The sequence below is a fragment of the Rattus norvegicus genome, chromosome 15, assembly GCF_036323735.1.
Source record: "Rattus norvegicus strain BN/NHsdMcwi chromosome 15, GRCr8, whole genome shotgun sequence".
Taxonomy (NCBI): Eukaryota; Metazoa; Chordata; class Mammalia; order Rodentia; family Muridae; genus Rattus; species Rattus norvegicus.
Genome location: NC_086033.1, coordinates 45,377,371 through 45,402,254, shown reverse-complemented (window position 1 = coordinate 45,402,254; position 24,884 = coordinate 45,377,371). Strand labels below are relative to the sequence as shown.

At 39.7% G+C, this 24,884-nt stretch overlaps 1 protein-coding gene across 7 annotated transcripts in view; it reads left to right on the top strand.

Annotated features, from left to right (window-relative positions):
• The window catches only part of Ppp2r2a (protein phosphatase 2, regulatory subunit B, alpha), a 59,287-nt gene extending 37,174 nt beyond the window's left edge, over positions 1-22,113 (top strand). For all 7 annotated transcript variants that reach the window (XM_063273917.1, NM_053999.2, XM_063273916.1 and 4 more), the window contains 7 exons: positions 8,276-8,441; positions 13,111-13,223; positions 14,147-14,324; positions 14,769-14,933; positions 15,728-15,897; positions 18,422-18,513; positions 21,131-22,113. In XM_063273917.1, coding sequence (XP_063129987.1) covers positions 8,276-8,441; positions 13,111-13,223; positions 14,147-14,324; positions 14,769-14,933; positions 15,728-15,897; positions 18,422-18,513; positions 21,131-21,410 — 1,164 coding nt within the window. In that variant the 3' untranslated portion in view covers positions 21,411-22,113. The remainder of the gene's footprint in view (positions 1-8,275; positions 8,442-13,110; positions 13,224-14,146; positions 14,325-14,768; positions 14,934-15,727; positions 15,898-18,421; positions 18,514-21,130) is intronic.
• The last annotated feature ends 2,771 nt before the right edge of the window (positions 22,114-24,884 follow it).

The following is a 24,884-nucleotide window of genomic DNA, read 5'->3' as shown; positions in this document are numbered from 1 at the left end:
TTCAACTGGGGTGGAACCTCATAAGTTCCTTCTGCATCCATGCTGGGATGCTGACTGGCTTGATCCGTATTTAAGTCTTGTGCTGGAAACTACTACTACTGTGAATTCACTAGTGCTACAGCCTAATCTTGTCCCCAAAAACATTTTACAGCATCCTTCTCAACTTGTAGCTGGTATATTCTTTACACCCTTTCTGGGATGTTTATTGAGGTAGAGGTGGGAAGTTAATACTTACGGTGGAACACTGTAGTCACTTAATAGTGCTTTGATCAGTTGCTAGTCAGTCTCTGTATTATTACTTGCTCCAGACTGCCAAAAGAAGATTCCTTGGCATAAGTAGAGAGTGTAACTAATCTGTGGGCATCAACATAAATATCTAGAAGGCAGTTTGACAGCATGAGCAGTTAGCAAAATAACCTATGTGTAGGACCGTCCGTCCCTTCAGCCTGTGACCTTCTTAACCATAGGCTTTGGCTAAATTTACAGCTCCACACATGAATTACCTCCTGGGTACAAACCTCAAATCCAACTAATAAGTAGGTGTACTTCTGTAACAGCCATTCCTTTGTGGTTATGTGAGCTTGTTCACCTTCTTAACTAACCTTGTTAAGGTTGGTGCTGCAGCAGGCAAGGTCCAGTGCTGGTTAAGAACACTGACGTCTTGTCCTTCCTAGCAGCCTGCGTAGTATCTTTCCTTTATGGAAGCTAGTCAGCAGGGGAGTTTCTCCATTAGTTCCAGATTCATTTCTTTGTCTTATAATAGGTCTGCTGTTTTGGCAGTAGAGTCTTTCTATCTACTTATGATGGATAGCCAATAGCAATGACAATAGCCTGTGTTGTTTTGGGTGCTTCCAGAACTTCTTGACTAGTGGCTTGTAGGGAGATAACCCAGTCCTTGGACTGAAATTTTCATTTCATAATCTGTATCTTTTGGGTGCAGCATTGCCCAACCAGACATCCTTCAAACCCATTGTTTTAAAATTTGGTATAAGAATTTTATACTAAAAGTTACTTTATACAAAAGTATATTTTTACAAAGTAGTGGGTTCTGGAAAGCTTTTTCATCCTGGTGTTAAGCCATTGAGTGGGATCACTTCCCTGGTTGATTTTTTTTTTTCCCCCAGATGCTTGTTATTGATATGTTACACACAACGTGTTTATTAAGATCTGAGAGCTTTCTGGTGGTCTTTTGGATCTCAGGTTAGAATCATATCATCTTCAAATAGGATATATGACTTCTTCCTGTCCATTTGTATTCCTTTTATTTGCTTCCTTTGTTTTTTATGTTCATGGATGGTTTGCTTGAATGTATGCCTGTGCACCATGTGGACACCTGTGGCCTGTGAAACCCAGAAGAGGGCCTTAGATCTCTTGGAATTGGAGTTAGAGCCAGATATTTTTTGACCCTCGATCCTTTAGAAGAGTAGCCAGTGCTCTGACCCACTGAACCCCTGGTTCTCTGACTGTTCTGGCTAAGAATTACATCACTGTATGAATAGGAGTGAAGATAGGGAGCACCCTTGTCTTATTCCTGGTTTTATTATAAATGCACTGAGGTTTCCCATTTTAATATTGGTTGTAAGTTTGTCTTCTATACCCTTTATTTTGTTAAAGTACATTCTTTCTATTCCAGTTATCTCAGGACTTTTAACATGAAAGGATATTGAAATTCGTCAGAAGCCCTTTTGGCATCTATTTTGATAGCCAGGTGATTTCTGTCCTTTAGTCTATTTATATAATTCATACCATTTATTGATTTAAACCATCTGCATCTCTGTAATGAAGCCAACTTGATGATCTGTTTGTGTTCTTGAGTTCAGGTGGCAAGAGTTTTAGGTTTGGGTTTTGTTGTTTTGGTGTTTTTTGTTTTGTTTTTTTGAGGGGGGATTGTTTTGAAGTTCATCAGGGGGTTGGTCTGGGATATATTGTTCTTACATCTTTGGTGTTGGTGTCAAGGTAATACTAATAAAAAGATTTTGGTAAAATGTCTTTTTCTATTTTATGGAATGCTTTTGGGAAAGCATTGGTGTTCTTTGAAGATCCAGTAATATTCTCCAGTGAATCCATGTAGCTCTAGACTCATTTGGTGGGGAGACTTTTTTAATCATCTTAACAAGAAAGGGTATCACTGTTTTCTGGCCATCGGCCATCTCTACCTACTGAAAGGTGTGTGCCACAATCCCTGAATGAAATTATTTTGTGTGTGTGTGTGTGTGTGTGTGTGTGTGTGTGTGTGTGTGTGTGTGTGTATCTGTCTGTCTTAGTCTTAGGGTTTCTATTGCTGTGAAGGCACACTATAACCATGGCAACTCATATAAAGGAAAATATTTAATTGAGGCTAGTTTACATACAGTTTCAGGGGTTTAGTTCATTATTGTCATGGTGGGAAACATGTCTGCGTGCAGGAAGATACAGTGCTGAGAGTTCTCTATCTGGAGGGGCAAAGACCAGAAGAGACTGAGGCATACTTCCTCCAACAAGGCCACACCCACTCCAACATTGACCCTTGGGGGCCATTTTTATTCAAACTATCACAGTATGTTTCTGGGTGTGTATATTTGTGCACATGCCACTTGCACATGTGGAGTCGGTTTTTTTTCTTTCCACCATGGTGATTTTGAGACTTGTACTTTGCTTGTCAGGCTGAGAGGCAACCTGCTGCTGAGCTTTCTTTCAGTCCCCAGAGATATTTGTTTGTTTTGGGACATGGCTTCTTGTGTAACCCCAGCTGTCCTGGAACTCACTCTGTAGACCAGGCTAGCCTTAAACTCAGGGATCCACTTTTTTTTTTCTACCTTGTGTGCTAAGATATTAAAGGCAAGTACAACTGCACTCAGTTGAGATTTTTAGTTACTGCTTTAATATCACTGCCTTGTGATGTGTTCCAAATTGTTTCTCATCTTGATTTGGTAGATCAGTTGTTTAGAAATTCATACTTTTCTTTTTATGTTTTTAAGTAAGACCTAAAAGTTTTCTGAATTTCATTGGTAAACCCCATAATGCATTTTTTTGCATTTTTATAAAACTTGATAAAAAATATATCTCCAACTGTACAGGCACCAGAAGTACACAGTTATCAAAAATGCACACGCGTCACTTGACATCTCCAGCACCTTCAGCCTCCTGTGCCTGGTGTGTGTTGGCCTTCACATCCTTATCATCATTTGCTTTCCCCTTCCTTCCCTTGGGAACCCTCTCTCCCTTCTTTTCAGGGCCGATTTAGGCCTGGGCTCTGGCTTTGGAGGAGCAGGTTTAGCAGACAAACCTTGCAGAGCTCCTCTGTGGCTCGTCCTTCACCTTGGCTTGGTCTCCTTTAGTGTCCCTTTAGCCTTTCTTTTGGGCATGGCGGCAGCAGGGGACACCAGCGCTGAGCACGACCGGTTTAGAGCAGCGCACGGGTTTGGTCCGTCAGGTCATCCTTGCAATTGTTTGCATCTTCACACTGCTCTTGTTTTCATTTCTAATTTTAGTAATTTGGATCTTTTAATTAGTTTGGCTAAGGGTTTGCCTATCTTGTTTTGTTTTGTTTTTGTTTTTCATAGAAGCAGCTCTTTGGGTAATTATATTTTTTTGTTTCTGTTTCATTAGTTTATGCTTTGATATCAAACTTCACCATCTTTCCACTTCTTGACTTGTTCTTTTCCAGAGTTTTAAGGTGCATGCAGCATTGAGAGAGGCCTCTAACTTGTCAATGCAGGTACCTAGAGTTATAAACTTCCCTCCTAATGCTGCCTTAGTCATATCACATGGGTTTATATTAGGTTAATGTTTTCATTTTTATTTGACCCTAGAAATGTTTTTCTTTACTACTTAATTTTTTAAAGAATTCTACCCATTCTTCAGTGTGCTGTTTAATCTCCCTGAGGTTATGTATGCTCAAGAGTGCTCTTGCTGTTAACTTTACGTCTTATTCCACTGTGATCAAGTAGAATGCAATGAATTGTTTGTTTTCCTGTGTTCAAGACACTTGCATGCTGTGCATGGTGGTGCCCACCTTTAATCCCAGCACCCAGGAGGCAGAGGCAGCAGATGCATCTCTTTGAGTAGCAGGCCAGCCTGGAGAGTGAGTTCCAGGACAGCCAGGGCTTTACTTCCTTCTAAAATAGATATGCGATCTATTGTAGAGAATGTTCCATGGGCTGTTGAGAGAATGTGTTCTAGAGTGTTCGGATGGAATGAATGCTCTGTTGATGTCTGTTAAGCTCATTGGTCTATGATGCTATTTAATTCTTAATGTTTCTCTACCTTTTTTTTTTTTCTTTTTGGTCTGGGTGACCTGTGGAAAATGGGGTGTAGAAGTGACCCACTACTGTTGTGCTAGGGATAGTCTGTGACTTTACATCTAGTTGTTTTATGAAATTAGGCATGCAGTTGTGTTTGGGACATGTCAGTGTGTTTTACACTGTCACTGTCCACTCGATGGATTATCCTCTTAGTCAGTGTGAAGAGGCCTTTAATATTTTTTCCCCCTGGCTTCTTATGTCTAAGTGATTGGAACACTTTTTTCTGTTCTTTCACCCTAAATTAATCTTTGGTTGTGTGTTAGATTTCTTGGGGTCAGCAAATAGATGACACCTGTGTTTTTGATCCAGTTGTAATTGTGTCTTTTGAATGGAGAATTGATCTTTGATATTTAGAGTAGTTATTAATAATATGTGTTGACTTCTGCCATTTTGTAGTGTTTGGTGTTTTATTCTTTGTTTCGTTTTAACTATTAGTCTAGTGTGATTTATTCTCCCTGTGGCCATGTAGATAAGTTTGCTTTTCTTCTGTAAAGATGACTTCCTGGTCATACATTGCTTTCATCTTTTGTTGTTGTTGTTTTGAGACAGGGTTTGTAGACCAGGCTGTCCTCGATCCGCCTGCCTCTGCCTCTGCCTCTGCAATGCTAGGATGAGAGGTGTGTATCACCACTGCTTGGCTTAGTTAGTCCATTTTAATCATGGAAAATTTTTGTTCTTCTACCATTATGAGAAATTGCTTTGCTGGGTATAATAATCTAGATAATAATCTTTCTGAATTGAAGCCTTCTGGCCTTGCAGGTTTCAGTTTTGCAGTAGGTGGGCCTGCCTCCACAATGCGAGTAGGTTTTCATTCTTGTTTTGAGATTACTTCTTTGTTTTGTGTATTTGCTGTTTAAATTACGTTTGGATGGGGAGGTTCTTCTCTGTTGTCTGTGTCTGCAGTGTCTCCTGAATCGGGTATTATCTTTCTCTTCCTAACTGGCCATGTGACTATCTACAATTAAATTTATTAAAGAAGAGAGAAGCTGTAGTCATGGTGGTGAAATAAAGAACAAATACATACAATAGCTAGGTTTGCAGTAATGCTACTGTAATACCCAAGGCTTCCACATGAGATTCCAGTCACTACACCCTCCATTCTAATGGGATGCAATCTTCGAAATGCTGACGTGTAAGGTGTTAGAATGGGTGAGCCTTGGACTTTGGTAGTGTAGTTCATGAAAACAACCAGTAGACCCCTTCTAAAAGCTGGAAAGTGAGTGAATGAACAAAGGAGTAAGTTAACTCCATCCATTGTGGTGCACACCTGTATTCCAGCACTGGGCAGAGTGGTGTGGGAGAATCACAGGTTTGAGGCAATCTGGAGTTAATGAGTTGAGTGAGTGAATTTCCTTTTGATTATAGTATTTTAGGTGTTCGGTGTATGGTCAGTGGTTAACCTGTGGCAGGTAGAAAACAGCTTTTTTGACACGATTGTCCTTGAATTACGTTGTGCTCACCTTTATATCTGTAATGTGTTTTTGAGATAGGTGCTGGCCTTCCAGTGGATCTACACAAGACCACCTTGGTCAGAATCCAAGCCTTCCTCTTCTCATGTGTGGTTTTTGTGTCTCCTTGTCCCTGTGCAGTATAGCTCTGCCTCACGTACTCGGCTCTGAGGCTTGTTAGGACAGAGCCTTCTGTGTGGGGCTCTCTTCTGTTGTTACTTTATTGGAAATGGGTGGTTTGGGTTTTGTACTGTTTTTGGTGAATAGAAGTAGCTTCTCTTTGGAAGCTGTTTCTGTGTTGCTAGATGTGCATTTTGCTAAATCCTTTCTGTTCCAAGTGCTTTTCCTCAAGCAGAAATTTGACTGAAAGCATGCTATAGTTCCGATACTAATACAGGTGTTAAGGATAAACTATTTGTAAATTTGTTAAGGAAAATTTCACACATAGAGCACATGGTGAAGAAAATAGATTCTTGTGGTCATCAAAAACAAAGTAAGAAAATCGGGATGTTAAAGCGCCATGCAAAAAACTGGAGCACGGTACATGTTAGAATGTGTCATAATTCTCTGTTAGGTAGGAGTGCTGTTTTCGTTTTTTGTTTTAAGTGAAACCCAGAAAGCCACCCTCTGACGTTGATGTGTGTTCAAGTAGATGATCTTTTTCTTCACACTTTTCACTGTCATGGGTCCATTAGAGTACAGAACTGCCATGATTGCTTAACCTAAGCACAGGTTCTTCTGTTGGAGGAAAAGGCCAGCTGCAAGCTCCCTTTTGTAGTCTCAGAAGGTTTTTTGTTTTAAGTGCTAGGCCATCTGTTCTATTACTTTGTCTTAGGGGTGAGTTTCTTCTTCACTTCTCTTCTGTAGTTTGGTGGTGTGGCTTCTTTTACCCTTAAGATAAAATTTTCTTTGGTAAAAGGTGTTTCATGTAGTCTATAGCTGCTGGACTCCTTTTTGTTGTTGTTGCTTGTTTGCTTGTTTTAGGTTTTTGTAATAGATTGAAATAGATCAAGTCTGAACCTTGTGTGAGGTTCTTGAGGAATCTTTATGATGGTGTTCTGATTCTGTTTCTGAAAAATTTTTTCATGGTTTTCATGGGTTTATGGTTTTCATGAAATAATTCCATGTGTAGCTTCTTATTTTGTACACTGGGTACTTGAAGTGTATACTTTTTCAAGTTTTTTTTTTTTTTTTTTTCCCCCGGAGCTGGGGACTGAACCCAGGGCCTTGCGCTTGCTAGGCAAGCGCTCTACCACTGAGCTAAATCCCCAACCCGTGTATACTTTTGACATGAGGTTCTGTTCTCTTTAAGCCTTAGATATTCATGGTACTATATACCATCGTTTAAATATATTTAAAGAAAATTAAAACAATATTCACAATAATAACTCAATTGTAGTTTTATTTATTTCATATAAGGCTGTTTGGGTAAGTTTAGGTGAAAGATTGACAGCATGTGGTATTTTAGTATACATGAAAAAACAAATACGTTATGGAATTTGGTATATGAGTGTGGCACACCAACACACCCCAAGGTTGGATGTGTTCTTGGTATATTCTGAAGACTTCACAGTTTTGACCAGCCCATTCACTAATTATTGATACGTGCCAGAATAAGTGATTGAAAAGTTATGACTACACTGTTAGAAGACACAAACCAAAGTATGTGTTTCCGAGATAATTGAACAGGTTTCTTCTGATGTGAATGGGAAGATGGCTATTTTGGTAGCTATAAATACTTCACTTGATAACTTGGTTTTTATTAAAGTGATTGCTTATCCATACAGTTGTAATATCATTTATTTTTCTGAAGATTCTAGTAAATTTTTTTAATAATATTCTTACAAAAGTGTTTCTAATTGTGTGATAGGTCACAAGTAATGTTTATATGAATCCCTTTAATTGAACAAATATATACCAGCAGACTGGCACGAAGTGAACTAAGCATTGGTGTGTGAGGTTCCTGTAATCAGAACTCAGGAGAGTAAGCCATGGAGCAGAGGTTCAGGCAGGCGTTGCCAGGGTGCTGTTGCATACTTAATTGGCAGCAAAGTTGTCCAAAGGGGTGACATGGGTTGTTGGATTTATGAGAGCACCTTTTAAAGAGCTTTTCAGTAGGGAATATAGAAAGGAACGGCAAAAAGACCAAGTATCAGATTAGATAAAAGAGCAGACAAAATGTGCTCCAGCTAGCTGTTTCTGATCAGTGGCTTTCTCATTTTACATTTTAAATGGTATCCATTACTATGGGTGTTCAGTTTTCTTCTTTAACGGTATGATTATGCTATTTAATATACAAGTTAATTAAATCAGTCTGTATTTGGTGTACCATCTCCCTATTAAATGAAGCTTACTTAAGTGTTTCCTTCTTGCTCTTCGTAAAGCTTTCTTTCTCCTTGAAGAATTTTAAATACAGAAAACAGTACAATAGGGTGTAAGATAGAGCTGCCTGGTTGGGGTATCTACAATTTTCAGAGTCTGTTGGAGTTGATTATGGTTTGATATATTTCTCAACATAGTCCAAATATTTTTTTTCTGTTGTAGAACAAAATCCAGTCTCATAGCAGAGGAGAATACAATGTTTACAGCACCTTCCAGAGCCATGAGCCAGAATTTGACTACTTGAAAAGCTTAGAAATAGAAGAGAAGATCAACAAAATTAGGTGGTTACCCCAGAAAAATGCTGCCCAGTTTTTATTGTCTACCAATGGTAAGTGTGCATCTTTTGTTTTCAGGCATCCATGGGCATATGGTTCTCCAGAGGATGCAGGCCCTTCCCTTGTGCAGAACGTTAATTTACTACTTTTGCTTCTTTTATTGCTAACTTGCAAATTCAGATTCCTGGGTACTAATTTTTTATTTAGGCCAATTTTATTTCTGCCTCCTTTGGTTGATCCCAAATCCTGAGTTGAATATTCCTTACCAGAAGACATAGGTAGCAGTGTCTTTGTTACAGCACTGTTATGAATGTATATTAACATGGTAACTTGGCAGGTAGACCCAATGCTTAGAAAATGCTTATTTTCTTTCCAAACTTTACAGAAGATGATTTATCTCCAGGATGATTTCTAGGAGAGTATGCTTCTTCCTTGACTTTGACTAGCTCTTCACTTTCTTCTCTATAAGCCACATGGGTGGAAGAAGATTCTCATGTTAGCTGTATTTGTGTAAGGAAAGGTGGGAGAAAGGGTTAGAGCTGGGTGTAATGTTGGTCAGAGTTTGAGGTTTTGCATGACAAATTAAGAGTAGTATAAATTTGTGTGTGTGTGTGTGTGTGTGTGTGAGAGAGAGAGAGACAGACAGATAGACAGAGAGAGAGAGAGAGAGAGAGAGAGAGAGAGAGAGAGAGAGTGAGTTTTGACTTATCAGGACCTTGAGATTGAAGAGATGGGGGTGACACTTTGAGATCTGGGTGTCATGGTCTATTAAAACTTTAGGCTGACACACATTAGCAGAAATCTCACATTTATCTCATCTAACTATTAATAGAAGCAAACCTTAGCACTTACATCTTTCTGTTTGCAGAGTGTGTAGACTCATGACTACTTAGGGTAACACAGTGGGAGATATTTAGAGCCCCTTCGTGCACTCTTGTACCCTGTGGTTTATTGTATTGAATTTATGGGGATGCAGTGCATAAAACATCGCTCTACTCCTGATTCCATGCCTCCTTGGAGACCCATTTTCTCTCAATTAAATTTTTTTACCCTTTTTACCCTCTGCCTTCCTCTTTCTAAATAAATGACAATTTCTTCGTGTTTACGAGGCAAGGGAGGTAGTGAGACAGTCTTGCATCATAGCCCAGGATAGCTTTGAAATGTTGATATCCTACTTTGGCCTCCCAAACATGGGTATGCCCACTGTATCCCACCTCACCTCTTCCTGAAAGAAAGTGATATAACACGGCTGCAATACATTGCATCCTTGATAGAAGAATCAGATGATAGTTTCTAGTCTTGCTTCCATTTTGATTTATGTGGTAAACTGAGGTACATCAAATAGCTCTTCAACACTTTTTTTGCATCAAGTAAGTAATATGATTATACTATGTGTTTATATATTTGTTTTGTTTTACTTTTAGAAACAAATATCCCTGGGAAGTGTGTTGTATATTGTAGTTTGTGGTTTGAAAATATTTGTTTTTATGGTCAAGGGTATTTCTGTCTCTAGAGTTGATTTTTGGTTTTGTTTTGTTTTTGTTTTTGTTTTTTTTTTTGTTTTTTTTTTTTTTTTGAGACAGGGACTCACCAGTAGCCCAGGCCTACCTGGAACTTACAAAACTCTGCTTCCCTCTGTTTCCTGAGTATTGAGATTAAAGGCAACATTATACCCAGTTACATACTTACCTTACCTTCCTTTCCTAGGAGTCTGTGTGTTCTATAGACAGTGGACAGTATCTCTAAGCACAGTAGGTGCCTACATTTGAAAATACTGAATAATGCTACAAATTATTTAAGGGCCTTGACTTAGTCACTATTCTGTTGCTGTGAAGAAACACCAAGACCAAGGCAACTCTTATAAGAGAAAGCATTTAATTGGGACTGGCTTACAGTTTTAGAGGTTTAGTCGTTATCATCATGGAGGGGCAAGGGATATGGAAAGGAATGGGACAGACAGACTGGATCTGGCATGGGCTTTGGAAACCTCAAAGCCCACCGCTGATGACTAGGCTTTCAAATACATGAGACTATGGGGGCTATAATTATTCAAACCACTACAAGCCTGAAAGAACAGATTGCAGTGTTTCGTTGTTATTACTGATAATCTAAATTAGACAGTCATACATTGGTGGGGGATATCTAAATAAGACGTTGGTAACACCTTGGGGGGATATGTGTTTAAAAATAGGGCCCAATATGGTAGTATTTAAAAGGTCAGCATTTTACAGACTTGTGTTTGAGTGTGAAGGGCTAGAGAAGGTAGAGGAAGGGTAAAACTGGAGCCATGCCCAATGGTTTTGATGTACATAAAGCATCTCGGAGATGTCAGCACTCATAGGGTGGCCTCCATGTTTACTGTGAGACATAGCATCAAAGCCCTTATATATTAAATGCAGAGTTAGAAACAAAAGTTGTTTGCCTTTCCCTGAGTCCTGCTGCTCACCGTATTGAGCATGAGCACTAGTAAAGAGGTTGTTCTCAGAGCTTTTGGCAAGATATTTTTAAGTCATAATTAATTAAATGGATTTTCATGTAGCAATTTTATTTCCTGTCTTCCTGCTTCCCAGTGTACTACACTGAGATCATGTAACTATTATAGTATTTCAGTGTTCTGTATTCCATGACTGAAACAAAAACATTTTTAAATTCTAAGTCACAAGCTTTATGATTGAAAAAAAATGTACCTTAAAAAAATTCTTTCAGATTTTGTCAGAGTTGTTTGTTTGCTTTAGAGGGCTTTATTTGTTGGGGGGGGGGCATGGGCCTGTGTGCACACATGCGCTGTTTTGTTTTTCTCTAAGAAAATAGGAACTAATTTAATCCCATCTGAAAGTTTGGTATGTTACGGTCCTATCTGGACTGTTTATAAGGTTGATGAATTTCAATAGACTGAAGATAGAGCTCGGGGTGGGGGGTATTTGTCATTCTCATCTTCAGAAAGGGATTTCTAAGCAATGCTTATGTCTTCCAAAGTTAAGAAAGAGAGTGTAAATGGCTTTTATGTGAGCACCTATTACTCAACCATCTGTCTGTAAGCCTAGTAGTATACTGGAAGCAGAGCCTAGCTGCAGAGGAATCACAAACAAGATCTAGATGAGAGCTTAGGGGTACACTGTAAGATGCTGAAGCCAGGAGTTTACACTTGAATCAAGTGTTGCAAGCAGGCAGTAGAAATGGCTGCTCTAGTGTCTCCCTGTAGATTGTCTTGTATCACTTTTAAAATGGCTTTCAGGCTATTTTAAAACTATGATATTCAATTTTGCTTATATAAGATCATTCAAGGGGCTGGGGATTTAGCTCAGTGGTAGAGCGCTTACCTAGGAAGCGCAAGGCCCTGGGTTCGGTCCCCAGCTCCGAAAAAAAAGAACAAAAAAAAAAAAAGATCATTCAAAATGTCTTGCTTTTGTATAAAAATACCATTTTAGAATTATAACTACATAAAATCATACATGAGTCCATAGTAAATAGTCTTAAACAATACATGGGTAGACTTTTATTTCCAAAGAATAAAGTGAGTAGGTGTGCAAAGTGTGCGGAGGCGAAGCCTGACAATATCAACTACTAACCACCAATTATGCTGACCTAGTCTGTATCCTTGTATGATGAGCTTGGAAGTCACTTCTCCATTGTGTTCTTCTAAATACCCAGTGACATTCTTTGAAGGGCCACACTCCTACTATTCACAGCTGCCCTGATAAAGACAAATTATCCGAGTCTTTGAGAGGCAGATTAAAGATTAAGGAGGCTTCATGGCAAAATGTTGTGGAGTTTGGACCCTGAGACAGAAAATGGGTGTTGGTTAATGGGAAACTTCTTCAAATCTTAGGGACACCTTAGTTTCCGTAGTGTTACACATGGTTTTCACAAGCTTTGCCATTGTTGCGTAAGATGCTAACATTAGACCGGGTAAAGTATATGTGAGAATACATCTATATTTGGAACTAATAAGTCTAAATGCAATTCCAAGGTAGTGTCTGTGTGTGCGTGTGCACAAGTGCATATAGTATGTTATTGTATGCATCCTTGAATTATAGGGGTTTTTGTCTTGAAGGAGTTGAGGATTTGCTTTTAATCACTGTTTTCGGGCCCCTGTTCTGTATTTAGGGAATCCTTGATTCAAGAGGAGAAAAGACAAATTCAAAACAATCATGCTATCAAGGAGCCTGGTCTCCCATTAGATACACTGGGATAGGATCTGAGGAGCTAGGCCTTGCCACTTGAGCTCAGTAATAGGCAGTGCTGCTTATTTTCTACCGTAATATTGATTGCTGGGCACGTTTGTGCACAGACATACGTGTTTATACCCCTGAAACAGTTCGAAGTATTTCTGAGAACTAGAGACCTTATTTAGACTTTATGAATAAGCACATGGCTTTTCTTTTTGTTATTGTTGTTAAGAGTAGCTTGTGCTGAAAGTGGGGCCTCACTCTTTTCATTCTAGCACCTGAATGAGGTATATAAGAATTCTAGAAAGGTTTCGTTGGCTGGACCCTCCCCAGCCCTTGGGAGACGGAGCTAGGGAGATCTCTCTTTGAGTTTGAAGCCCGTGGTCTATGTAGGAAGTTTAGGCCAAGGCTGTTCACTGAAACCTTGTCTCAAAGGGGGTGGGGTGAAGTAAAAATTCCTTTAGGTGAAGTATTTGATGGCATATTTAAAATGGCCTATCAGAATTATTTTTTTTCCTGCTGTTTTTGAAGGCTTTCTTCATTCTTTCCCCAGATAAAACAATAAAATTATGGAAAATCAGTGAAAGAGACAAAAGACCAGAAGGCTATAACTTGAAAGAGGAAGATGGAAGGTATAGAGACCCTACTACAGTCACTACACTACGAGTAAGTCCTTAATAACAACGACTCCCAGTCCCAGAGCAGCGGTGGGTCTCTGTGTTTGAGGCCAGCCTGAGATATAAGGAGACCACGTCCTCAAAGAAAGGGGGGAAAAGCCTCTGATTGGTTTTTTGTCAATATTTGTATACTCTGGCTCCAAGCTAATGAACACTTCTTTATGAGACATTGTATCTCTCCATTGAAACAGAAAATACTCTGTAGTGGTCTCCTTGCTAACAGAGGCAGAGCTGGACACACATAACCTGTGTTTTATACTATACTATTCACTGGTTTGGGCTTTCAGTGCTGGAACCTTCTTTGTTACATAGAGAGCTTTGGAGCTGAGGAAGTAGAAATGGCAGACTCTTACAGTTTGTGCTAAAGGTGCTAAGAATAAGAAACTGGGCTTTTGGGCTGGAGAAATGACTCAGAGGGTAAGAGCAATGTCTGCTCTTCCAGAGATCATGAGTTCAATTCCCAGCAACCACATGGTGGCTCATAACCATCTGTAACGGTATCTGGTTTCCTCTTCTGACCTGCAGGCACACATGCAGACTGAAAGCTGTTTGATGTTTATATAATAAATATTTTTTAAAAAAAGAAAAAAGAAACTGGGCTTTCTATTTTAGTTTCATAATTCAAACCAGAAACATTTGCTAGTTTATACGAGAGCTACGATTTATAAACTAGTACTGTTTCTTCCTGGAAAAGAAGGTAGGTTGTTCAGATTGTTTATTTTTCTTCTAGTTCACTGCTTACCAACCAACATCTGTGACTTAGAAACAAAATAAAACAAAACAAAAAAACCAAAAAAAAAAAAAAAAAAACCCAAACTCAAGCTATATTCTTCTATGACTTGTTTTCTCAAAAGTGGAATAATGGTCTTATGAATCTTGAATACTATTTCAAAGGATTTATTTTGTTGACAGGTGCCGGTGTTTAGGCCCATGGATCTAATGGTGGAGGCCAGTCCGCGGAGAATATTTGCCAACGCCCATACCTACCACATCAACTCCATTTCTATCAATAGTGATTATGAAACCTACTTATCAGCAGATGATTTGCGAATTAATCTCTGGCATCTGGAAATTACAGACAGGAGTTTTAGTATCCACTTGATTTGTTTAGTTTGGTGTTTGGTAAAGAAATCAAATTATGTCTATCAATCTTAGATTTATCTTCTCTCCTAGATGTATTTGAGTCCTTGATTTAATAATATTTTTCCATCTGTGTGGTATCTCTCCACCCCTTCTTTTTTAAATAATCAAAACTGGGAAATTTGGGATACGGAACTGATTTAAAGAGTTGTTTCTGCCCATGTGTAGCAGTGCTATCTCCCAGTCCCATCACTCAGCGGGCTGAGAGTGGAGGGTCAGGGGTTTCAGGCCAGCCTGTCTACAGATGGGAAGACCTCTCAGTAAAGAAAGAAAGATACAGAACACATTTTAACACTTCTGGGGTTATAAAAAGGAGTCATTATTGAGAAGAAATACTTGATCTTCGTTATCTGCCCATTTCCGAGTATAGATTCCTTAATGAAATGCCGTCTAGATATTGTGGACATTAAGCCTGCCAATATGGAGGAGCTCACGGAGGTGATCACAGCCGCAGAGTTCCATCCCAACAGCTGTAACACGTTTGTGTACAGCAGCAGTAAAGGGACCATTCGCTTATGTGACATGAGGGCATCTGCACTCTGTGACAGGCATTCTAAACGTAAGTCTGTTTCTGCCCTTTCTTTAAAATGGTCATCTACTCAGACTTGACCTGGGCTTGTGTGTCTGTGGTATTCCACAGGGAGCCCACAGGGTAGGAGGGTCTGTCGGGTATAGGTATAACCAAACTCTGTAGTATGATATCAGTTAGAGCTTCCTTCCTTTCCTCCCTTCCCATTTCGTCTCCAAGAATGGTCTTTCTCATCTTTATAAAATGTTGAGGAAACATGAGCTTTTAAATGAATGAGGCTGGGGACCTGATTCAGCAATGAAGAAGACTGGGGCGGCTCAGAGCTGTTTGTATGTGGCACCAGTTCCAAAGGAACAACACCTTGTTCTGCACACACTCTTCATACACATCAATACATACCATACACATAGTAAAATAAAAGTAAATAAACTATTTTAAAATCCAAACAAGGGGGTTGTAAAATTATTTTCTTGGCTTTGGTTGCATTGAAAAATCCAAATATGTTCCAGTTGACAAAATCCTAGATAGGTGGGGTTGGTGGTGGTTTCCAGAGTGATGCTATAGAGGCAGTGGCGTCGGGTGTGCACTGAGGTAAAGAACCTTGGGAGTCCTCTGCAGAACCAGAATCCTACCTTATTAGCAGGATTCTGCACTTTGTATTGATACTTTTCTCTCAAAAGACTTTGTGAGGAAACATGTTCCTAAAGCTGGCAAAATGTTTTAATTTTTCTGGATTAGCCTGTGATTTTTATCTCACTTGAGTGGCTACTTTGGAAAATGATTTATCCAAGCCCAAATATGAAACATTTTCCCTTCTTTTTCAGTGTTTGAAGAACCCGAAGATCCCAGCAACAGGTCGTTTTTTTCTGAAATCATCTCCTCAATTTCTGATGTAAAATTCAGCCACAGTGGTCGCTATATGATGACTAGAGACTATTTGTCAGTCAAAGTTTGGGACTTGAATATGGAAAACAGGCCCGTGGAGACATACCAGGTATTTGCAGGCTGTTTCTTTTGAAGAGTGTGTACCTGTGGGAGGTGTGTTGGGGTGCTCCTTACATGGGTTTGGAGTGCTACACTGTTGACTAGCTTTTCTCAGAATCTGAGTCATGAAATATGCTACCATCGCCGGTGTAAAGTATATTGTCTGTTCAGGGTTACACTTAATTTTGTTACTCATGTGGTTCATTACTGGCAAATTGGTGTGCTCCTTTGTTTGTGAGAGTGAGAAGTGGAGGTAGGCACAGGGTTGGGGAGAACACTCTTAGCAGAGGGCACACCCCAAACAGTGTGGGTAATAGTGAGTCAGAGCTTAAATCTGAGCAGCCAAGTCATGGCTCCTTTTTGGCTAACTGTCTCAAGTTTTAAAGGATCTGAAATCTCAGCCTACGGCTTTAGGAAAGTTTCTCCAGTGCAAAATGTACATGCAGGTTTCTCCCTCTGTCAGCTAGCTTCTATCCTTGACCAGTATCTGTGACATCACAGGCAGGAGAAACTGAGTTGCACAGTGCAGCACAAGTCAGTCCAGCAGGGCCTATGGAGCAAGGTATAGAAAACAGTCAGACTGCTCTGGATTCAGGACATGCACGGTGTACATACAGAACAATTAGGAGACACTCCTCCAGTCTTAATTTTTCAAACCTCTAAATATGTTGCATTGACACAAAGAGAGAAAATCGTGCTTTGTTTTCAAAGTGTTGGCAGTGGCAAGGAGAGCTACATTTTGTAGCTGTCTTTCTTAAGTTGGCAGTGAGACTAGCTTCACAGTCCTGTCTGCATTATATGGTCATCTTGCTGACTCTGTGGGACTAAAGGCTATTTTTGGTGTTTCTTTGTTTTTCTTCCCATTAATATGTCAGTTGCAGTTCCACTAGCTAGGTGATGGTGGTGCCTTCCTCTAATCCCAGCACTTGGGAGGCAGAGGCAGGTGAATCTCTGAGTTCCAAGCCAGTTAGGGCTACACAGAGAAACCCTGTCTCGAAAAAAAAAAACAATATATATATATATATATATATATATATATATATATATTTTTTTTAAGTATAGAATAGAGTTTATTCAGGATATGGGGAGGGGAGTTAAAAGGGCAGTAGGGACAGAGAAAGGCAGAGAGAGTAGCTGAGTAGAGGCTGGCCATGAGCACGTGGAGAGGTGGGGGTAGGGAGAAGAGGACAAAGCAAGAGCAAGAAGGCAAGAGGGGGAAAGAAGTTTTTTTAATGTTATATAAACATGGCTAGAATCACTCACTGCTTGTAACAAGTACAGTGGACATTTATACTGAGCTTAGGTCTGAGTGTGCAATGCACACTTGTAATACCAGAACTCAGGAACACGAAGCAGGAGGTTAGAGCCCCCTAAGTTTGAGACCAACCTGAGCAGCATAAATTAAACATGTCACCTACTGGTGGCTGTCATTTCTTCTTCCTAAAGGTCTCATTCAGTGAAACAGGAACGGTTGATAATTAATAATCTCAGCAAACACTGGGAAGTACCATCAGTGTAGAGATGTGCCATGCTTGACTGCCTTTTATGTCGAAGGTTTACTTACTTTTATGTTTATCTGATTGACTTTCCAAAATTACTCTTTGTGAAATACTAGTAAATGTAGAATAATAATTTCAAGAGATATGTCTTCATTACCTTTTTATGCTGAATAAATAATATTAAGTGATATTCATGTTTTATTGTATTTATTTGTGTGTATGTACATGAGTACACTATGTGCATACATATGAGAGTCAGAATAACCTACAGGATTTTGCTCTCTCTACTATGTATCTTGGGACTTGGGTCATCATGGCAAGCATTACTGGTCATCTGTCTCACTGCCCACCACTGAATTTCTGTTGAGTGATGTGGGTACATGAAAGCCAAGAGAAACCAGTTCATCACTGAACCATCACTGAAGCCTTGCTGCACTGTATATTTATTTTGGAACTAATTGGCCAAAATTAAATTTGTGCTCAGAAAATGGTACTTAAAGGCAAGGAAGCAGCATTCCTACTAGTAGTCGTGGGCGGAGTGCTAAGACGTGGAAATGGAATTCTGCTGCAATGTTTGTTAGTCTCTTATTCATCCTTTTCAATTACTTTCTGACTTAGGTGTGGTCTCCCTTAGTGTTCTATTGATGTCAAGAGACACCTGTGACCAAGACACCTGGGTGGGGTGGGGGCCAGAGGCAGGCAGATCTCTGTGAGTCCGGCCTGGCGCTGGAGCAGTGGCATTTACAAGCAGGAGCTGGGAGAGGCTGGGCCTGACTTGGGCTTTTAAGACCTCAAAGCCCGCCCCTAGTCTCATACCTCTTATCAGGGTACAGTGCACCCAGAAAGGTGGTTTTTTTTTCTTAGTTGTATCACAGGAAAGTGGGCCTGCCTAAGAGTTTGTCAAGATTAAGAGAAATAGTACTATTAAAGGGATGTGTGATTCTGTATACTCACTCTTTAAGTATATGGATTTTTAGTCATGTTCCTGATTTGAGAAGACAATGATGTAAACTCAGTGTATTATTTTCTCTACAGGTACACGAATACCTCAGAAGTAAACTTTGCTCACTGTATGAAAACGACTGCATATTTGACAAATTTGAATGTTGTTGGAATGGGTCTGACAGGTAAGGAAAGAAACTGGCTATTTCATCTCTTGTTTGTTATACTAGGTAAAAATATAACCTCTCTTTTTGACAGGAGTTAATTATTATTCACTTTTCTTCTGGGTAGCTGCTAATAACTCTAGTAATGAATAGAGACTTAATGACGAAAACTAAGCATTGATTTTCAAAGTAAATGTAAAGCAGAGGCGATCAATAGCAAGATGCTATAGGTACTTCAATTATCTTAAAATCTTTTCCCCCTTTGTAAGCCTAATAACAACATTGCTAACCAGGTACAATGTGTGCCTGTAGTCCCACCTACTTGGGCAGCTGAGGCAGGAGGATTGTTTGAGCTCAAGAGTCTGAGGCTAGCCTGAGTAACAATGATTCAAGAAACAGTTAAAATAGAGTCACAACTCTGTTATGCGCACACTTAGTTAAAATAGTGGATTTTCTTTGGTGCTGGTCTGTCATTCGGGGAACTGTTGAGGCAGCAGATACTTGATTCCGTGTCTGGTTACCACTCCATTCCATTTCACAGAAGTAACACTATATGTTATTGCAAGCGCTTCATGCTTGTGTTTCAGTTAAGGCCTCAATTTGAAGTTGCTTTCGTCCCTATCTAATGCAGTTAAAGGTGCTTTATTTGGCAGTAGTTGAGTTTAAAAAGTTTGATATGATTCAGATTCCTTAGCGTTAGATGCTCCGGAGAGCCATGCAGCTTGGGGTGCTTGTCTTTTTACATGAGGCCACACTACTCACAGGCCTTCTGTGGACCAAGCATTTGTGATATCACTGCTAAATGTGAGGCCAGGAAGGACAGATGTGAAGAAGAGAACATACTGGTGTGTAAGTGTGTGCTGTATAGCTGTATGGTTAGCTGTTCTCAGTTTCCTTCCATTATGAAGGAAGTTATTCTCAACATTAAGAACACTTTCTGAGGGCAGGCAGGGTAACGGATGGAGCAAAAGGCTGCCAAGCCGAAGTTGGATTCCTGGGACTCGCAAGGGAAAGAAAACCAATTCTTAAAGATTGTCCTCCGACCTCCTCGTACCACACACACACCACACACACCACAATCAGTAAACCCATCAACCGTAGGTAGGTAGGTAGGTAGGTAGGTAGGTCGGTCGGTAGAATTGAAAGGAAAATGTTTTTGGAATGATTCTTTTCAAATTACTTATTAAGTTCCAAACTATTTCTTAAGGTGTTTATTTTAATTTTGTGAATGAATGTTTGCCTGCATGTATATATACGTGTTGTGCCTTCTGCCCGTGGAGGCCAGAAGAGGGTTGCAGATCTCCTGGAACTGGAGTAAAAGGTGGTTAGTCATGAGCCACAGTGGGTTGCTGGGAACAGAAACCTGTAAAAGCAGCAAGGGCTCTTACTCATCAAACCCTCACAGTTCCCATACTGCCTCCTAAAGGACACATCCTGTCTGCCGCAGCTCCGACCTCAGTGCTAGCTTGTCAGTGCTGTCTACAGAGCTTACTGGCCCACCAGGTGGTCTCAGTCCCTCATGGCAGAGAGGAACGTGATGTCATATCTCATCTTGTTCTTTTCATTCTAGAAGAGTCCTTCAGTCTTTTCTTGTCTTTTATAACCTCAGCATTTTGCGTTAGACAGTAACACAGTCTGTGTGAGCATTGTGTTTCTTCATTAAATACATGTTATATACAATCTTCAAATCTGGATACCAGGAGGGGTGGGCATACCAGATTAATTTATGTGATTCTCCCTCACCTCCCCAGCAAGGGTTTTCCATGTAGGCCTGGAATATGAATTATTCTTAAACAGTTTCATTGTTGCCAGAGACATGTATCAACTTTTAGATTTTCTGTTGTTTTTTGAGGGACTGACATTCTGTATAGGAAAGGTTTCAGAAGTCTAAATTTGCTTTTGAAGATATGTAGTAAAAGTTGAAAAAGTTTTTGGTAAGGGAATTTCGGAAAATAGGTCTCCTGGGATACAACCAGAAGAAGGATGACAAAGGGACCAGGAGTCCAATGTCATGTACACACTTGAGTTTGGGGACCATTGTTGGTTTCATGAGGATTCCCAAAGGTGTTTTGTGTTACAAGTATGGTAATTTTCTGCTAATGAAGATATGTTTTATTTTTTGACCAGGTCTGTTGTACTTGCACTAGGAACCTTGAGGCAGAAAGGTTATAATTTTAAGGTCAATCTCAATTGCATAAAGAGATCTCAAAAACAAAAAATTACCTGACAAGTAAGAAAGGCCATAATTTGCATCATGAAAATTTGCCTCCTAAGAAACAACCTTTTCTGCTTTGGAGGAGGTTGGCATGTTACTGGTAGACGCTCCACAGGCTGCTGCTTCTAGAAACCACCTGGTTGTGTTGGCTGTGTGACCTGCAGTTGGAAAAATTCATTCACTGGGTAACTCATACAGAGAGGGAATGCGCTTAGCTGCTGTCAACTCTCTCCAATTTTCTAGACTGTTTTTTGGAAGGAGGGTTCCAGTGTTTGTGGTTTAATATCAATAGCTCTGTGTCTTAACTCAAATAAGTATAGAGAAGTTGCTTCCTATAGAGTGCTGGGCCAGGATAGTCATGGCCTTGTTACAGTAAACACAGTCTCTTGTTTACATGTTTGACTGGGTGTTCTACTTTTACAGTGTTGTCATGACTGGATCCTACAATAATTTCTTCAGAATGTTCGACAGGAACACAAAGCGGGATATAACTCTAGAAGCATCGCGAGAAAACAATAAGCCTCGTACAGTTTTGAAACCACGCAAAGTCTGTGCAAGTGGCAAGCGAAAGAAAGATGAAATAAGTGTTGACAGTCTAGACTTCAACAAGAAAATCCTTCATACAGCCTGGCATCCCAAGGAAAACATCATTGCTGTAGCGACTACAAACAATCTGTATATATTTCAAGACAAAGTGAATTAGGCTGGCATTCTCTGCAGAGGAGCCACTTCCTGCTTAGTGAGATAGTTGAATCTAGCATTCGTACCTATAAGAGAGCGGTCCATTGTGGCGTCCCTTTCCAGTGTTTGACAGTGTGCCATTCAACAACACATTTGATAGCCACATGGAGAAAGCTGTGCGGATGCATCCCGGGCTGTTTCCATGTCTGCTAGCCATTTAGGGAAGGGAAGGGCACTTTTAATTTAATGACTTCTTGCACCATCTTGCCTGGTGGACTGGACTGGACTGTGTCAGCATTGATGTACTCCACTTTTTATGCCTTCCATTGTGATGACGTCAAACACAGTGAACGCCTTCAGTCATGCTATGGAATTTGTGTATCCTCATTACTGTATCATTTGTGGGGTACATCCCTCCCCTCTTTTTTAAATTAAATACAGCTCATTCTTACTGTGGCTTGTAGCATTCCTCCTCTCTGGCCTCCTGGACTCTCCCCTCCATCTCTTATCCTTGCCCTTTCCACCTTGTCTCCGTGGTGGCGTATTAAAAAGGAAGAACGAAAGCACACAAAATGAGTCAGTTTGGGGTCAGTGGTAATGGGGGACTATGTTACGAACAAATGTTTTAATAACAGTTGGCTGTAATCACTCCTTGCCATGTCTGGCACTGAAAATAAGGAAAAAAAAAAAACTACTACTGAATAAAAGTGACAAAGAATGGAGAATCTGGTTTTCTTTCTTTTTCATCTACCTCTTTAAACCAACATTTTGTGTCATCCTTGGGCACAATGAAATGAAATGGGTTTCTGTTGTCTCCTTGGTATTTTTGTGAACTATTTTTAACAAGTGTTCTTTTCCATGAAACCTCAGAATCATGGTTCTGTGCATCCATGTGTTGAATATATATAATTGTTAAGGGTTCACAGCCTAGAAATGCTAGAAGGTTCTGGGCTTTTTGTTTTTTGGGTTGTGTGTGTGTGTGTGTGTGTGTGTGTGTGTGTGTGTGTGTGTGTGTGTGTGTGTTAACAATGTTGCTGTCCATGAGAACCACAGTTGTAGAGCTTCACTCTGAAATCTTTTCAGTGCTTAATTCCTTTGCCTTAGGAAATACCAAGTAGACAAGTTGACTTTTCTCACTCTTCAGGCATGGTAGACTGGAATTCCGTCTGGAAGTAACTTGGTAGATGAAACCTGATGCTGCTCTATAGAGCTGTTTTGTACTAATTGCTGTGGAATCAATGGATTGTACTTTGCCATAGATACGTCTTCTGTTTTGGTTTTCCAAAGGTATATTTGGAGCAAGCTTTTAAAGGTACAGTGCTGCATGGACTGCAGCAACTGCATAAGCACCAGATGTGTGTTGACCCAAAGTGTCCCAGTGCTGAGGCCCTAAAACCAAAGATGGAGAGTGTCCCAGTTAGCGTGGGATGGACCTTCGTCAGTCCTGCAGAAAGCTTTATGGAGAGAGAATGGACTTTATTTTTAAAAGGTGAATAAGCAGGCCTTTATATGAGGATGGCAGTGTATTTTGGTTGAACGGTAATATAACAATGTTGAATTTAGAGGACTGCGTGCTTATATATTCCCACTGCCTATTGTTCTTCAGTAATGAAAAATGATTAAACAACTCCACCACAATTCCCTCTACACTTACACAGATATTATGTCTTGTACATTAACATTTTTAGCACACCGGAGAAATTTTATGTAATAAAGTTACTGTATCTTTTGGAGTTAAATTTGAATCTGTTTAAACAATATGTCTGATGATTCTTAATGGCACTTTTACTAATTTATTTGGGGAGTGAGGGTACATTCTTAGTCTGTTTGTTTCTTTGGCTTGCAAGTGGATAGTTATGTATCCAGAAAGACCAACAATACTAATTTTTGATGGATAACTTTTCATATCCTTTGGGATGGTGGAATTTCTATGGTTTGACTTTGAGTCACCAAACAGTTAATAGGAGTCCCTTTTTTTTTATTCAATTGGTAATTTTTAATGATTTCATCCATCACTATAAGGGTTAGTTTTGTATAGTCAAAAGAAACCTGTCATATTTAAGATGCCTATCTGGAATGCTATCATAAGCTATATAATCATATTAAGTCTTTTTCCAGTATCTTTGGTGTAGCAAACTAAGCCCAGCCACTCATTTTATATAGTCAACTTTCTATTAATAAAACTTATAGAATAAATATAGTCTTGTCAACTTGATTGTATTTTCCTAATCTCCTATGATCTGTACACATATTTTACCCTCTTGTAATGTTTTTGAAGTGCTAGAAAGAGAGAGCTCTCATTCTGTTAAATGTCAGTCTTTGGTGGCTGGGCAATAAAAATTGGTAATATATAAACCTCTAACACACTTTATAACTAACTTCTCGGTATCAAGTTGTATATCCATTCTTCCCAGAATTTTAGAAAAATTATTCCTGAACTTTTTTTTCCTTTGTTATTCAACCCCCTAAATCTTACACTTGATACATTAGTATTATTATATGGTGCCTGAGTGCATCTGGCACAGCATACATGTGGTGGTCAGAGTACAGCTTACAGGAATAGGTTTGTCTTCCACCATGAATGGTGGTCATCAGGCTTGCTCACTGCCTGCACTGCTACCCCTAAGCATCCCACCAACCTTAGAGAAATGCAAACAGTCACATGCAACTTACTACATCAATATATTTCTTTTTAGAAAATCTGTGTGTAGATTTAAACAGTACTGGCAAAAACTTTTTTTTTTTGGTGAAACTTAAACCATTCAATTATTTAAGAATGTTCATCCTTTTCTATCCCACATGATTTCAAATAGAAATAATTTGCACTGTCCCTAACCCTACCCAAAATTGCCAACTGAGCCAGTATCAAGATGGTTTAGTACTACACAACCAAACCTGATCTGAGATCAGCAGACAGAACCTAAGTGACAGAGAATCTCAGTAGTTGTCCTCTGCCCTCCACACCTGCATGTCCACTTAGACACACACTAAACATTTTTTTTAAATGTGTATAAGCTCTGGTGTGGTGGTACACACCTTCAGTCCCACCACATGGGAGACAAACCTACCCTACAAAGTCACCACATTTGAGATCAAGGCAAGCTAATCCCTTGAATTCAAGGCCAGACTACAAAGTAGGTTCCAGAGCTACTTATGGAGAGATCCTGTGCTACTCCCCATTTTAAGTGTGTCTAATGAATCTTACCAATTTTCTTCACTATTTGAGAACCCATAATGATTTGTCCAAAGGTGGAGAGTTGAAGCTATATGACAGTTTCTTACGCAGCATTCTTTTTTTTTTCTTCTTCTTTTTTTTCAGAGCTGGGGACCGAACCCAGGGTCTTGAGCTTGCTAGGCAAGCGTTCTACCACTGAGCTAAATCCCCAACCCCCTTACGCAGCATTCTTAATTATCATGTCTAGTGAATCTTAGAACCTGAAAGTGTTCTCAAATGCTTAAGACACTGGGTCATTTGGGACGCACTAGCCCTATGTTT